This window comes from Natator depressus, chromosome 1 (assembly GCF_965152275.1).
Source record: "Natator depressus isolate rNatDep1 chromosome 1, rNatDep2.hap1, whole genome shotgun sequence".
Taxonomy (NCBI): domain Eukaryota; kingdom Metazoa; phylum Chordata; order Testudines; family Cheloniidae; genus Natator; species Natator depressus.
This window is the reverse complement of record NC_134234.1, coordinates 228168714-228186055: the sequence shown is the minus strand read 5'-3', so window position 1 is coordinate 228186055 and position 17342 is coordinate 228168714. Positions and strand designations below refer to the sequence as shown.

General features: G+C 44.4%; 1 protein-coding gene across 2 annotated transcripts in view; it reads right to left on the bottom strand.

Annotated features, from left to right (window-relative positions):
• Window positions 1-11260, bottom strand: part of TM7SF3 (transmembrane 7 superfamily member 3) — a 38913-nt gene extending 27653 nt beyond the window's left edge. For both annotated transcript variants that reach the window (XR_012636094.1, XM_074937174.1), the window contains exon 1: window positions 10955-11260. Coding sequence is in view for 1 of the 2 variants with exons in the window: in XM_074937174.1 (XP_074793275.1) it covers window positions 10955-11039 (85 nt within the window). In the remaining variant the exon portion in view is untranslated. The remainder of the gene's footprint in view (window positions 1-10954) is intronic.
• Between the last annotated feature and the right edge of the window lie 6082 nt (window positions 11261-17342).

The following is a 17342-nucleotide window of genomic DNA, read 5'->3' as shown; positions in this document are numbered from 1 at the left end:
CAATGGGTCCTCAAACTAATTAACTTAGAGCTCCTACTGAGCTAGGAGATTGGTAAACGTTAGTATGCAAATAAGATATGTATGTACATTTGTCAGTTTCTGCTTCCTTTTGTCTCTTATGTTAAATTGGCTTTGGCTTAGCTGTATAAATAAGTTATCTTTAGTCTCAGAGAGGGGTTCACATCTGGGTGCATTGGCAAAGTGCTTTCCTAATAAACAGAGTGGTCTGACAAATTATGCGAGTCCTGAATCTGACTTTGACAATTTGGAGGTTCCACCAAGATGGCAACCGACTTCACTGGGGCCGTGTGACTCCTGACTGTTCTTAGGACGGCCGTGGCAAGCCGGCACCTGGGCATTTGGCCCGAGCGGTCCTCCGCCAGAACGGAAGGGTGCATGACCACAGTGAAGTCTACGCCATCGAACCTGTTGGTTCCCACTCTGTTCTGGTAGGGATCCCGGGATCTGACATCAGGAATCTGGTCAAGTAATTATTTCTGTGTTTTGTCCGGACTGAGGACTGTCTTGTCTCTGTGTCTATCCATCCTCCCTGTGGTGTGTTTGAGTCTGGGTGCCGTCTCCGTCTGGGGATCGGCTGACCAAAGGGTTCCTCTCCCCATGGTCTGAGTGAGTGAAATCTGCACAATCGCAGCCACACCGCGCCTTGGGTAAAACCCTTGGTGTGAAAGCAAGGGCGATTGAGGCAGTAGCCTGTGGGCTCCTTTTGTGTGTTGCACCGGGCATCGCTCTGACGAACCCGACTTTCTTTCTTGTGTGATTGGTGCGTGAAGTCCTCCTGTATGGGTAACCAGACGTCTAAGTCGGGACAGTTCCCTAAAGGAACGCCGGCTCAGTTTATGTATTTTAGGAAGAGTCCGGACTCCTGTAAATTTATGGAAAAATGGTCTAGGCTAAGGGGGTCAGGTAGAGTGGCTTCTACCAGCACTATGCTTCTGTCCCCAGAAGCCTTTACAGCTATTCTGAGGGAAAATGGGCCCTTTTCCCACAGAAATGATCTATAAGGGACTGGAGTACTTGTGGCACCTTAGAGACTAACCATCGGATGCATCCGATGAAGTGAGCTGTAGCTCACGAAAGCTTATTCTCAAATAAATTGGTTAGTCTCTAAGGTGCCACAAGTACTCCTTTTCTTTTTGCAAATACAGACTAACACGGCTGTTACTCTGAAACCTATAAGGGACTGCTGCAGGCAGCAGGTAGAGAGAGAATCTGATCAAAATTGTTTGACTATTGGGTAATGTAATAAAAAAATCACTAAAGGATGTAAGGGGTTTCTATTGGAACTTAACTTGGCTGCTCCTGGTTGTGTCTAGTTGTACAAGATGGAAGTGTCATCGGGGTACAGTTGTGTAAAAGAGTAATCACAGCGCAAGGGATGTTAGGCAAAAGAGAATTTTGTGTGTGTATAGTGCTAAAATCTGAAGCTGTGTCTTAGCTATTACCTGAGAATAAACTTATAGCTTGGTACAGCAGAGAAACTATTGCAAACATGGTCTGTTGCACAAGAGGGGAAACTGAGGTACACCACCTCATGAATTTCATAAATGACCAGTGAGTGGGGTAATTCACTAGCCTGATTATAGAACAAAATAAGGACAGCCTGGAGGTAATTCTTCTGTTTTTCCTGCAATTAGCAAGGAAATTTGTAAAAGAAAGTGGTATTATTATGAAGCAATAATCTGTCCCCACCAGGGGGGTGGAAATTGTTTCTTTTGTTTTTAGACTCTACAAGAAAGCTGGCGCCAGCGGAAGAATAACTCAGAATACCATGGATCTATGTTTTGTGTTTGTCTTGTTGCTAGCATTGTTGTGTTTTAATGAACAGAAAACCTCATGACAGGGGTGGGGGATGGCTTCAAAAGGCTGACCTGGGGTGGGGGGGGGGGGGAGTGAGATGTGTATGGGAATGCAAAAGGCTAACTCAGGAGAATCCCAAAATTCAGTGGCCACTGTTAGGATCTTGGGACAAAGACCAAGTAGACGTCTTAAAAGACAAACTCGGCCAACCTAAAACTAAATTGGCAAAAGGAAAGGTTGATTGTTTCATGCAGTGGTCGGAAGAGGCAAATCATAGGTGGACAGAATCAAAACTTGCCTCTCTCAAAGATTCTGGCTTCTATCCCACCAGATGCAACTCATTTTACTGTTGTTGATTTGTGCTCTGCTTTCTTTTCTGTCCTAGTTCACCCTGACTCCCAGTTCCTGTTTGCCTTTTCTTACAAGGGGCAACAGTACACATGGACCACACTGCCCCAGCGGTATACTGAAAGCCCGTCATATTTTTCCCAGGCATTAGCCCGAGACCTGGCTGACCTTCTTTTCCCGTCCAGGTCCACACTAGTCCAATATGTAGATGATCTATTCCTCTGTTCCCCTTCATTGTCTGCCTCTGAAACTGACTCTTTAGTGCTCCTTACTGCCCTAGCAAATAAGGGTCACAAAGCTTCTCGCTTGGTTAGTCTCTAAGGTGCCACAAGTATTCCTTTTCTTTTTGCAAATACAGACTAACACGGCTGTTACTCTGAAATCTGTCAAGCTTCTATCACATACCTCGGCTTTCTCCTTTCCCAGGGTTCCCGTGCACTTTCTCCCACCCGCATCCAAGCTATCCTTAGCTTTCCCCAACCCCGCTCCCATAGCCAGGTCCAGAAATTTTTAGGCATGGCTGGATTTTGCAGACAATGGATTCCCCAATATGCTTCCCTTGCAAAACCTCTCCAGGAACTCACTCAATTCTCTGTGCCTGACCCCATGCTGTGGCCCCGAGGCCAATTCTGCCTTTGTTTCCCTCAAACAGGGTTTGTCTTCTGCCCCTGCCTTAGGGCTGCCTGACTATTCTAAGCCTTTTACCCTTTTCTGCCACGAACAATCTGGGTGTGCGCTTGGAGTTCTCACTCAGATGCACAGAGAAAAGAACCGCCCAGTGGCTTATTTCTCTGCTACTTTAGACCTTGTTGCCCAAGGCTTACCCCCTGCCTGCGTGCTGTGGCTGCTGCAGCGTGCCTAGTCGAAACGTCTGATTCCCTTGTTCTCCGCTCTCCTCTTACCCTCCTGGTCCCTCACTGACCTCACCTTGCTCCAAGACTCTGCCCCAGAAACCGAGAAAGAATCCTAGGTTGCCCAAGGTTGCTCTCTACATCCTGATTCCTTTTGGCGCTCGCCTACTGGCGCCTTTGTAGCCCCCTTTTCACTCTACCCGTCTCTGGCTGCCCTGCTACACGGTGTTTCGCATGTCGGAAAGGAGGGGATGGTCTCTGCTGTAACTAAGACAGGATGGTGGGCCCCCCCATTTTAGCTCTTTTGCAGCCCGCCACTATACAGCCTGTACCATCTGCCAAAGCCATAATATTGGTAAACCTGTAAAAGTGGCCCAGGGGTTCTGGGGCCTGCCTCAAGCACCGTTCTTGCATTGGCAACTTGATTTTGTACAAATGCCCAAGTGTCAACAATATGAATTTATATTGGTTATGGTATGTTTATTCTCTGGTTGGATTGAAGCCTTTCCTTGTCGCAAGGCTGCCTCACTGTCTGTTGCCAAATGTTTGTTAAATCATATTATGCCTGCCAAGGGAATTCCTGCTACTCTGTCCAGTGATCGGGGTACACATTTTACTGGACAACTTGTTCAACACCTGGACCGTATATTGCATATCAAACACCTGTTGCACTGTCCCTACCACCCACAGAGTGCAGGTGCAGTTGAAAGACGAAATGGTGTACTTAAGAATAAGCTTGCTAAAATTTGTAACTCTACAGGATTAAGTTGGCCAGTAGCCTTACCATTAGCCCTTATGGACATGAGATCCACTCCATCCCAAAGGCATAAATTAAGTCCCTTTGAAATTGTTATGGGACGCCCTATGCGAGCTATGACTACTATTACTCCTGTTCCAGATTTGAACTTGACTCACAGTGCGCTCCTTCAGTATTGCAAGGGACTAATGCAAGCTGTAAGTCACTTCCATTCACAGGTTCGAGTCGCCTGGCCCATGGAACCCACCTCTGATGCTTGCCACAACCTCGAGCCAGGTGATTGGGTCTACGTACGGCGCCATCATCGAAAGCACGCCTTGGAGCCCCGGTGGAAGGGTCCTCATCAGGTACTGCTTACTACACAGACGGCTGTTAAACTATCTGGCATCGCAGTGTGGATACATGCTTCACAGTGTAAGAAGGCACCATCCCCAGAGAACCAATCACCCTCTCAGGGCAACGCAGAGTCAATTTTGACTCCAGAAGAAGACGTAGAGGAACAGTCTGCAATACCTTACAATCTACGCTCTCGTAAGGATTGCCAGAAGCAGACGACAAACAAAACAAAACAAAACAAAACAAAAACAGTAGCGAGCCTAGGGCCTACTACCTGGTGAGCGTAAAACCGTGACTGCGGTTCCCTCAGTTGAGGCTGTCAGAACCAGAAGAGCCTTGCCTCCAACATGCGCCTCTGCCTGTTCCTCAGCTGCTGGTATCTTTCGGTCTGGGGAGACCACAATGACAATTCTTTTATCCAGCAGCAGGTGTGGATAGTTCAGACCCTTAATATTTCTAATTGCTGGGTCTGCAGCCACATCCCAGCCCACTCTCAAACTGGTGTTCCTGTCCTGCCTATCCCACTCAAGTCCCCAGACCTCACTGGAGGGCCTCGTCCGTTTAACAAAATATGGATCAGCAATGACACTTGGGAAGCGGTGGGAATAAATGCAACTCAATGGATAAGTGTGGTGGAGGGAAAAGGTCATTGGTGTTGGGTGTGTAATAGGAGAGGGCTGAGTCTGGGGAAAAGCCGTTGCCTTCAGCATATTGTGGCCAATGGTGTATGGGATTATTCAAACAAAACTAAAAAGTGGCAGACCGGGTATGGAGATATGAATTTTTTTCTCAACCTGGGATCAAACAGAGAAATCACTCATGTTCCCCCTACAGTAACCTTAGTGAAAACAATACAATCTTTCAATGTCATTCAAATAACACCACTCCTCGTAAGGAAAATTACCCTGTACCCTTTGCGGGATACTACTCCTCCTTTGCAAACACCTATATGACAAATGCGTGCAACCGACCCTTCCCGGCCTTAATAGGCCATCACTGGGTGTGTGGGACCAGAGCTTATACCGCTCTACCAGCTAATTGGTCAGGAATTTGTTATCCAGCCCGACTCTTCCCACAATTCCGAGTGCTAGGAACCTTCCCTCGAGAACGCCTCCGCAAATTCAGGCGAAAAAGAAGGGACTTAACAGATGCCCAATGGTATGTAAATAACGTAAGCCCCTTAACCTGGGAAGAGGCCATTGGCGGTTCCTTCATACCATTAGGGGGAGTGATACACCATGCAAAAAGGCTCCTAAGGTTACAAGCAGTAGTTGAAATAATGGCAAATGAAACCGGAGAAAGTTTAAGAGCCCTGGCCAAAGAAACAGGGGCAATCCGACAGATGGCCCTCCAAAACCCTCAGGCATTGGACATAGTGCTGGCGGCAAAAGGAGGGACTTGTGCTCTCATTGGAAAAGACTGCTGTGTGTATATACCAGACAACACCGATGAGGTAATACATCGTGCTAGCCACTTAGAAAAAAATCGCATATCTTCTCCATGAAGAGCCAAGTTCTTTATGGAAGTGGCTAAGTAACCTTTTCAATTTCTCTGGCATAGGAAACTGGTTGTTTCAGGGAGCCCTAACTCTCCTGTTAGGAATCCTAATAATTTTTGTATGTTTTCAGTTACTTTCCTGTTGTACCCAAAATTGTGTCAGGCATGCTACACAGATAACTGCCCCAAACCAGAGTGCTAATTTGATGATTTTAAATATCACTGATGAACAAAGAGATAAAGAACGATTGATATGTGGAACCCAGTCATTGTTGGTCATTGCGTAGCTTGACCAAAAGGAGGGATTGTGAAAGTAGAATGAATTATATTGAAATTATAATTCATTAAAGAAATGTTACTTGAAGGGTTTGTTGAAATATAGTTGTCAGGAAGAGAAACATTAAGGAGTGTGAGACAATGGGTCCTCAAACTAATTAACTTAGAGCTCCTACTGAGCTAGGAGATTGGTAAACGTTAGTATGCAAATAAGATATGTATGTACATTTGTCAGTTTCTGCTTCCTTTTGTCTCTTATGTTAAATTGGCTTTGGCTTAGCTGTATAAATAAGTTATCTTTAGTCTCAGAGAGGGGTTCACATCTGGGTGCATTGGCAAAGTGCTTTGCTAATAAACAGAGTGGTCTGACAAATTATGTGAGTCCTGAATCTGACTTTGACATACCATTCCATATTGCTGGAACATGGTCAGCTGTTTTCATGCACCATGTGTTTGTTTTTAACCTGTTAATGTCTAAAACTGTCCAATATTTCAAAATTGCTTCTCAGGAGTGAGTATGAGAGACTTGAAGTGAGCAAGTTCAGAGAACAAGAAAGTGCCTTGTGTCTCTGGGAGAGGAGGGAGCATACTAGTAAGATATAATCCTAATACACACACTAATACAGAGATAAATTAGCTAGAAGGGTACATATGTTATGTTCCATAACAAAATTAGTGTGAAGTTTATTAAAAAATTGAAAGTCTGTGAAAGGGGGTATCACTGTCATCTCGCTTGTGAATCAGGAATGGGGTGGAATTAAGTGCTAACCAGTGACAAGGGGTCATCAGGCAGTTTTTTTTAGAATTGAGGGTTTTTCAATTTGGAATACACAAGAAAAAACAACAAACCAACACTGTATGTACACTAGAACAAGGTATTCCCAAAAACTTATATTTGGCTACCAGACTACTCCCCCAAGCCATTCAACTTTCCCTCATCACACTATTGCCCAATTTTCCCCACTAAGCAATAATTACCTTGAGTTGTTTCCATGTTTGTCTCAATGATTCCATACAAAGTTTCTCAATCAAGGAACCACATTCACAGCGGAACCATATTGACTCAGCAAATAAAAGGGTAAGGGAGACCCAACCACTCCTCTATAGTTCCTCCTTTTACTCTTAAATGTCAGAAGGGACTCCAAGTCTTTAAGACTGTCTAGAGGGCCCTTTTATATGGTGGTATTTTATGTGTAGGAACTATCAGCATAAGGAAGGGCCACTGACAAGCCCCCAAATACACTGCAACAATAGCAGACCCTGGAAAGGGAGTCAAGTCAGTTAAGAGACCTAGCACAGGTGGAACTTAACTGGCTCCCTGAAACTAGAGGACAGCATAGATTACACAAAGCTTTCACTTTGTTACAAAGGCACTATTACCCTATCTGCACCATAAACACGACTGTTGTAGTGCTGTGCCATAATGTGCCAGGCAAGTACAACTGTGTTCTTCCATTTGAGGAAAGAGAGAGAATCCCTATGAAATAGGATAGCTTAAAGTCTCCTGTACCAAACTGGTGGTGTTCATCCAGTCGTACTGCTGTGCAGAATTAGAATTTCAGCAGAGATTACAAGGGGAGTATTAGAAACTAGATAGTCAAACACATCCTATAATGCATTAGCAAGGACACAGATCGGACCCACCTAACTCCTTTCATAAGCCAATGTACTTTTGAAAGGATTAATTAGAGAGCTAGCAAAGAAAACTCAGCCACTTCCTCCAAACTCAAAAGATATATTGTTAATACAAAGGTTTCAGAGTAGCAGCCATGCTAGTCTGTATTAACAAAAAGAAAAGGAGTACTTGTGGCACCTTAGAGACTAACCAATTTATTTGAGCATAAGCTTTCGTGAGCTACAGCTCACTTCATCGGATGCATGCCACAAGTACTCCTTTTCTTTTTGTTAATACAAAGCACATGAACAACCACTGGATATTCCTAGCCAAGTGGATTATTGAAGTAAACCTGAAATGTAAATTAAAGTGTTTGGTCATAAATGTGTTAAATATGTTTTTTATCTAAAGCTGGTTGAGTGTGTTTCCTAAATTTTTTGACCAGCTTTATATAAATGTAGGTCTGCCTTGCAGCAGTAGCCAGGCATCCTTCAAGGGGAAGTGCGTTAGCTCAGTATCACTTTTGCTGTTTCCCCACTTAAATGTACTGCGGAAACCAACAAGAACACATAACCATAAAAAGTGTGAAAACAGACTTCTTCCTCTGGTCTCTTTAGGGTGAGAAGGGAAGTCATTGCCAGCATTTTACAAACACAGGGATCCAATCCACTTCAGCCCAGGTTTTCACAAGTGCTCACTAATTTTAGGTGCCCAATTTGAGATATTCAGGGCCCGATTTTCAGAAGCACACCCCCAACTGACTTCAGCTCAGCATCTCCAAGGGGAGGGAGAAAAGGAGACTCCATGTGTCTCAAGTTGAGTACCAAATTAGCAAGTATATAATTTTTTAAAATGTTGGCCTAAAATCTTATTACATATGACAAGGACTGGAAGTACCTTGTTGCCAAATATTTTCTATGCTTTACTAAACAATATTAAATTTAAAGCAAAGTTGTAAGAATCAAAGTCAAAGTTCCCCCAAACCATCGGACTGATGTGGTGAAGGCAAGTCAATTTCATAGCCAACAGTCCACAAGGGAGAGAGATGTGGCCAGTGTCACATCAGACTACCTTTGACTATCCCTAACCCCATGGACCAGGTATCCATTTTGCAGCTGGGTGAACTGGAGGTGGCCTTTCAGTGCAAGATGGAACATGACTCAAACTCATAACCTTCAGGATTGTAGTAGAGTGCCTTAGCCACTGTAAAAGACCAGCTAAAAAGGAAATTCAGAGTTAAGGCCAACACTCCATCAAGTTGTCTATGTCTACACAGAGACACTAAGGCAGAGGTGGGCAAACTACGGCCCGTGGGACCCTCCTGCCCGGCCCCTGAGCTCCTGGCCCAGGAGGCTACCCCCGGCCCCTCCCCAGCAGTACCCCCTCCCCCGCAGCCTCAGCTCACTGCACCGCCGGCGCCATACTCTGGGCGGCGGGGCTGCGAGCTCCTGGGGCAGCGCAGCTGCAGAGCCCGGTCTGACCCAGTGCTCTGTGGTGAGCAGTGGTGTGGCTGGCTCCAGCTGGGCAGCGCGGCTGTAGCACCGCCAGCGCTCCAGGCAGCGCGGCAAGGGGGCAGGAAGCGGGGGGGTCAGGGGTGTGGATAGGGGTCGGGGAGGTCAGAGGGTGGGGAACAGGGGGGTTGAATGGGGGCAGGGTTCCCGGCAGGGCAGTTGGGAATGAGGGGGGGTTGGACGGGGTGGCGGAGGGCAGGAGGCCAAGCCACACTCCCCTCCCCTCCCCTAACCAGCTCTCCATACAATTTCCAAAACCCAATGTGGCCCTCAGGCCAAAAAGTTTGCTAGCCCCTGCACTAAAGCTTGGTCTACACTACAAACTTATGTCAATTTAATGACATTGCACTGCTGAACTATTTTGGAATCATCAGATTCAAGAACCAGGCTTTTAGAACAGTTTGCTTCATAGTCATGGCTATTTCTTGGATCATTAACAAAGAGATGATCAACACTTTGCAAGCTTAAAAAAAAAAAAAAAACCACACACCACAGATCTACTAGACTAATCAGTTTCTCTAAACCTCTACTGCCTATTGACTCAACATGGTGACACACTGATCCAGAATAGTCCATATGCTTGAATTAACCATATATGTAGTACTAGAATTCATGTATGTTGCTTAACACTTTTTTTGCACAACTTAGTGCTTTTGAAAGAGAAATGTCAAGTTAAAACACAAGCCACACTGTTTACTAGTTGTCAGCAAAATGAGATTAAAATCAAGTTCTACAATTCTTAGAACAGACCGATATTATCAGAAGTTTGGAACCATCCAAAAAAACATTTCTTGCATTAAGATCTTGCATGGCAAGTTTCAGTCCAGTGTATCCAGACTGTCATTCAGTTTATGAACCAGGGAAAAGAAGGATAAATTATGGCAATGCTAATACAGCCTCAAACTATAGTGCTGTGAATAAATACATCTCTTCATACTGAAAATTTTGTTACAACTAGAACTTTAAAAGATTTCAGCGGTATCGTTGCATAATACAGATTGCTTCCACCTGACGGACCTTTATTTTCCACATCTATTATTCAAACACACACTGTCCAACCTTCATGGTGCATCACAATCCAACAGTTTGAATGAAACTGCACATATTTCAAGGAGGGGGGGGGGGCATACCAGTAGTTGTTCAATTTCTTATTTTTTGTTTTAGCCAGTTTTGAGAGTGCTCTGCTTTACGATTCAATGAAGTCATGCCCTCCAGAAGAAGTACGTTACTGTTGCTTACAGGCTAGCCATAGTGCTATTAAGATCCTCCCTTCAACAGTGAAATGCTTGTTCACGGCAGGAAAAAAGTCTCATTGTTGCCGAAACATATGACAGAGCCCTGACCCAGGAAACACATGACATGCTCCTTTAAAGCCTATAGTGCTCATGATCACTTTGCAGCTTATGCAAACCACCTGATTTTGGTAACCAACCCAACTCATGCCAATTCCCCACTGTGTAGAATGCATTCCGGTGTGCGAAGCACTTTGACAGCTGTTCAAACGTTATTTGCAAATAAATAAAGATCCCAAGAAGCAACACGGCTACCCCAGGACAGAGAAATGATCAGGAATCTTGACAAACTATCCTAGGCCACCCCTTATTTGCAGCTCATTGAAGCCTCTCGCAGCTGTGATCCAGGATCACCTTTGCAGCCTGAGAGATGATCCCCGGCTATTTGTGGGGCGAACAATCCCGAGGTGTCCACCTGCTGATGAAAATACCTTTGGCAAACACGGCTCAGAAATAGCCAAGAAGGGCAAACAAGCGGCCAGCGCTCTGTTTTTAAACACATGCACGCTTGTTTTGACGGAGCGGACGTGAAAGAGGAGCCAGCTTTCCATTTCAAGCCAGAGAGTGCCTCTGCTCCGGGGGGCGGTATTCTGATAGTCCAGGCCAGAGGCGACCCTTTCTTTCCTTCCCTCCCACCCCCCTTTGTATCTTACCCGCGCCGGCGCTGGCCAAGGCTTCACGCCTGCAAGCGAGCCCCAAGACCAGCAAGGTGCTGGGGAAGAAGCGCGGGAGCCACATTGCGCCTGGAAAATCCCCCGCCGAGCCCGAGGCGGGGCGAGCGAAGGGCTCCCCGAGAGGGCGGCTCGCGAGTCGCTCACTCCGCGGCGCGGGCGGCTCTCACTCTGCCCCTCATGGCAGCCCGCGGGCCAGCCCCATGCGCCCTGACGCTAACCCGAGCCGGCCTCGCCTGCGCTCGCCCCCATTTCTAACCGGCAGGCTCAGCGAAGGCTCCTACTTCCGGCCGTCAGCCCTTTGCTTTGCGGCTGCGGCGAGCACCTCGCTCGCTCTCGCTGGTTCGCGGGCGGAACAGCAGCTGGGGCTAGAGAGCGGGGGATGCCAAGTTCCCGGGAGAGTGTGGGCGCCCCGGAGCTGTGGCGGGGCTAGTCCTGCTGAACAGTGCACCCGACGGGTCTCGAGAGTGTCGGACAGTAGTTTTGCAAGGGACAAAAACTAATCATCCAGAACTAATGGAGGACGGGCTCCCCTTTTGTATTGTTTATGCAGCTCATTGTCAGTAATTTTCTGTAATTTTCACTCCGTGCATCTGAAGAAGTGGGTTTTTTACCCACGAAAGCTTATGCCCAAATAAATCTGATAGTCTTTAAGGTGCCACTGGACTCCTTGTTGTTTTTGTGGCTAGGAACTAACACGGCTACCCGCTGATACTCATTGTCAGTGATTTTCAGGTCTCATCATTAGGGTTTGTGTTAAGGTAAATGTTGGCACTGAATGTCTCACTGTCTCAGGAATGTCTAGCTGTCACAGATATTATTTATCTGCCTTACACCAGTGCCTAGAGGCCTCTTGAGATCAGGGCTCTGTTGTGCTGGGCTCTGTAGGCACACAGTAACAGCTGCTGTGACAAGGTTCCAATCTAAAGCGTGGCCAGCATGGGAAAGTTGCACCAATTTGTAACCTACCTCGGTTTTGAAATGACATAGCAGTATCACCAACTTTTGTCATTTTACGCAAGTCTCAAATATTTTGTGTTTTTCTTAAAGCCCCAGATCCTAGAGGCATGTTGTTATGTGGGGATCTCAGACTTCCTCTGAAGCAGAAATGTTTCTAGCCCTTATGGGTGTGGAGAAAAGTCTGAAAATGTGACTCAAGTACACACTAAAGGATCAGGAAACAGGTGACGGGTTAAAAGATCACATTTATTATTTTTAAATTCTAGTCATTTTTAAGCCAAGCTTATGATTATTTGTGTTTGAATATTTTGAGGTTGGGAGTACTATTATAACTAAAGCAATACAAATCCCTGGATGGATACTTTTATTTTAGTTTGAGTGTCTTGTTTTGGCTTAATTTAACTGTTTCCCACTCAACTCAAGCTAAACAAAAGAAAATATAAACACTCAAACTGAAATAACAGAAGTTTGCACTGTATTAATAATAACAGTTTACATGTATACCTTAGGGGTGCAACTTTCTTGTATAGACAAGTCCCATAAAAGTGTTTGGAGGATTGAAGTCTTTGTCAGTAGGGATGGCTGTTTATCGTGATTTGTCTCTGCCCATGACACTGTCTCTGTTAGCCAAATTCTGCTATATTAACATGCTAAGGTAAGGATCCATCATGATTTTGACAGGATCCCTGGGGTGCAGCCCAGGACTGTGGGATTGCTGTGCCCCCTTAACTCTCCAGCCTGGGCTGTCTCTCACAATGCTTTGCTACTGACAAGCAGCAAACCCCTCCAGGTGCTGTTATCACTCAACACAACCACATGTGGAGCCCCAAACCTAGGGTGTGCACTACGCACTAATGGCGGGTGCTCCAGACTCACATCTCTAAAATATTAACAAAGGTATCAAACTGCCTTTAACCTCAAGTGCTGAACTGATCAGTTTGAAAACCCCCACACCAGAGCCACTCATGAATAACACAGAGAAAGGTACTTGCCAAATCCCCCTAGTTCCCAGCCTTGTACCTCAGGAATATATCATATTGCACTGCTCAAGATGAGCAGTACAAGTTTATTAATTGGTTCACCACTTCATCAATGGAAAGTGGATATACACCAGTCTTTATAAACCTGAGCAGATTTACCAAACACTTCAGGCAAACTCACTGGTAAAGATAAACAGTAAAACAAGTGTATTGATTACAAAAAATAGATTTTAAGTGATTATAAGTGATAGTAAAAGTCAGAGTGGTTACCAAAAAAAAAGAAAATATAAGCACGCAGTCTAAACTCAACCCTATTAGACTGGGCAACATCTAGATTAAGCAGTTTTTCACACCCCATTGGATATTGCAGTTCATAGTACACAGGTTTCACCCTTGAAACCTGGACCAGTCTCCTCTGTTGGAGTTTTCAGTCATCTCAGTGTCCTTGCTGCTTGCAGCATGGGTGGGGGAGGAGAAAAGGCCAAGCATGTAGCCACTGTGTTCTATTTTATACCCTTAGTCCATGTGCTTGGAGAACACAAGTCCAGGCATGTCTGATGGGCATTGCTGAGTCACCAGGCAAGGTTGAGCAATTCCCCCGATGTGGCCTTGTGCAAGTGCATCATTGCATTGTAGCTCCCTTGCTGGACAATGGCTGTTGATGGTTGTTCTACACTTGCCCTGGTGTTGGTTAGCTCCCTTGTCCTTATCTCTGGGGATCTAATATCTGGACATTTCCCCAACTCACAGCATGTTTTAGTGACAACCATACAACACAATTTCATAACTTCATATGCACTAATAATATACATATTTAGATAGAACCATGGCTTTCAGTGGATCATAACCTTTCCCCTGATACCTCACATGGCATGCTTTATATGAAATACCATAATTATATATAAATGATGAATATGGGGGTTACAGGTCGCTGCCCCCGAGGTATAGAGTGTCACAATGATATCAGCCCTCCCCTCCCCAGCACCTTAATCTAATTTTAACATAACAAAGTCTGAAAATAACTCCTAAAACCTCAAACCTCCTCTAAAGCTGCAGACTTAAAATTTAACTTAAAATACAAATAGAGGGGCTGATACTGCAATGAGCTCTGCAATGGCTACTCCCAATGGGGTCCATAAAGGTGCATCAGGGTCTGCCTGCATGGAGCTCATTGCAGCTTCAGTGCTAGAGACAAAAGGTTAAAAATATTGTTCAGCACTTTTCTTCTTTGAAGGTCATTGCAGAAAATAAATTAATCCTCATAGGCGGTAGTGTTAACATTGACATTTAAAGTTAATGACCCAAGAGAGGTTAAGTAGTTTGCCCAAAGCCAGAGATGGCATGAGTACTAAGGCTATGTCTACACTGCCACTTATTTTGGTATAACTTCTCCTGCTCAGGGGTGTGACTATGCCACTCGCCTGAGCGACATAAGTTATGCCAACCTGCGTGCTGGTGGGGGAGCTGGTGGGGGAGCTACGTCAGTGGGGTAGCTTCTACTGCTGACATAGGTACCGCTGCTCATAGGGGGTTGATTAATTAAGTCGACGAGAGAGCTCTCTCCAGTCGGCTTAGAGTGGCTACACTAGAGAGCTTACAGTGGCACAGCTGCGCTGCTGTAAGCTCTCTAGTGTAGCCATAGCCTAAGTAATTTCTTATTCATAGCCCAGTACTCAAACCCACTAGCCCATGTCTGTCAGTGCTCAGAAAACATTTGTTCCTTAGTGTGCTTAAGTCCCACTGACTTTTAATGGCAATTGGATCTGGCATGGCCAACTGCTGAATGGCCAAGACAAAGTTAAAGTTCAAATATGAATTGGTATCTTTGGTATCTTTTATCTGCTAACCTGACTTAAAATAAGAAAGCCATCAGTGTATGCTTGCTTTTCCTTGACAGCCCTTTCTCAGAACTGATAAAATCGTAGAAGTGTAGGGCAGGAAGGAACCTCAAGAACTCCTCTAGTCCAGCTTCCTGCACTGAGGCAGGATTAAGTATACCTAGGCCATCCCTGAGAAATGTGTGTCTAACCTGTACTTATGTACATTAACTAAAAGAACTACTCTGTAATATCAGTACTTTGTTTTGATAGTTTCCTTATTTTTTCCCATTCAAAGCACATGGCATGTGGAAATTATTAGCATTTCTATTTAACAATGGTGTAAGTGAAAGGAGGATCAGGCCCATCTTTTTTACAGAAGTAAGGCCTAGATCCTCAAAGGTATTTAGGCACCAAACTCCCATTGATTTCAGTACCTCTGAGGAGCTGGGCCTAAGTCATACATAAGTCAGTAGCAATTTTCTTTATTTCACTGTCAAGAAAGTAATAGATTTTTTAAAAGATATCTAGAATCCAGATATTTTTCATCAGACTGTAACAGTGTTAAAAAAGATCAAAATTTAAATTAAAACAGGTTAACAGATTCTTTTGAAACATTACAAATGCAACATTTTTCTATATTGTGGAACCCAAAATTTCTTTTTCTCATTTATTTTATGTATTTTTTTCTTTATTGAAAAATGAACTATAATACAAATACGATAAAAAGTCTTGACAGGAATCCTAACTTCAATCATCCTTGCTTTAAACCAAATTCATTTAAAGTCAGATAATATATAAATAAGACATACCACTTAATTAATCCTCATAATCCCCCTGTGAGTTAGGCATTATCATCCCCATTTCAAAGAAGGGGAAATTTAGGGAGAGAGATTAAGTCCAGGATCCAGCAAAGTAGTTAAGCATGCTCACATGGTTAAAGCAGAGCATGTGCTTAACTACTTTGCTGGGTCAGGGCCTGTGGAAGAGGTTTTGAAACTAGGGGGGCATGCAGGAACGTTCAGGGTGGGGGAGTGGAACACCAGCCCTGTGCTGTGGGGCTTGGGCCAGCCCCACGCAGTGGGGTTTGGGGTGAGAGGACCACCGCCCACCACCGAGTCACCTCAGCAGGGCACCCAGCCTTGCATGTGTTTATTTTTGTGTGGGCCGGGGGGGCATGGCCAAAAATTGTAACTCAGAGGAGGGGCTCAGCTTAAAGTTTAAAAATGCTGGCCTATGAGTCTAACCAAATGCCCACTGAAGTCAACAGGAGTCTTTCCACTGACTTCAATGGACACTGGATCAGGCCCAGAATTATTTGCCTAAAGCCACAGAGGGAGTGAGGCCCAGGAGGTAGTTAGATGCTTAACTGTCATTGAAATCAATGGAAGTGAGATGCCTAAATACTGTTGAGGATCTGGGACTAAGGGTTAGCACGCAGGTTCAAAATCAGGAATTTCTGGGGCCCAGTCTTTTGCTCAGGTCATTAGAACATGTAGTATTATTCCAAAAATTTTTCTACTCATAGAGGCTGCTGGGTATTCAATATTATTTGTAGATACAACATTTCTCCTCAGTCTCAGTTGGGAATGATAGCTTTGCATTTAAGGTACAGCACTTTTTTCTGCTATATGCTTTTGCACAGAGTAGCTAGTGAAGGCAGACTGCAAATTAGACAAGTTAGACAAGGTAATGTGGAAGCAAACAAGGTCATTGTAGTTTTGCGCTGAATATTTGTGTTCAGTTCTGTGCACCTCATTACCAGAAAGATATTGATAGTTTGAAGGGAGTTCAGAAAAGAAGAAAATGATTGTGGAGCCAGAGTGACTGATTTATGAGGGAAAATGTTGAAGCTGTGTTGCTTGAGTGACAACCAAGGAGGATTTGTGATAGCACTCTACAAATATTTGAAGGGAGTAAACTCCGAGGCTGGTAAAGAATTGTTTATAATAGTTCAACAGAGTAAAAGTGGGAGTACGAGAAGAAATTAAAATAGATAAAATGTAAACTGAATATCAAGAAAAGTTTCTTATTTAGTAAAATGTATAGGCTATAGAAACATCTCCCAAGGAAAGAGGTGGAAACAACATTACATGAGACCTCTGAAACTAGACTGGAAAACACACAAGTAATTATACAGTATGTCATAAATATAAAGGGAAGGGTAAACCCCTTTAAAATCCGTCCTGGCCAGAGGAAATCTCCTCTCATGTGTAAAGGGTTAAGAAGCTAAAGGTAACCTCGCTGGCACCTGACCAAAATGACCAATGAGGAGACAAGATACTTTCAAAAGCTGGGAGGAGGGAGAGAAACAAAGGGTCTGTGTGTCTGTCTGTCTATATTCTGTCTTTGCCGGGGATAGACCAGGAATGGAGTCTTAAAACTTTTAGTAAGTAATCTAGCTAGGTACTTGTTAGATTATGATTTCTTTAAATGGCTGAGAAAAGAATTGTGCTGAATAGAATAACTATTTCTGTCTGTGTATCTTTTTTGTAACTTAAGGTTTTGCCTAGAGGGGTTCTCTATGTTTTGAATCTAATTACCCTGTAAGGTATCTATCATCCTGATTTTACAGGGGGGATTTCTTATTTCTAATTACTTCTATTTTTATTA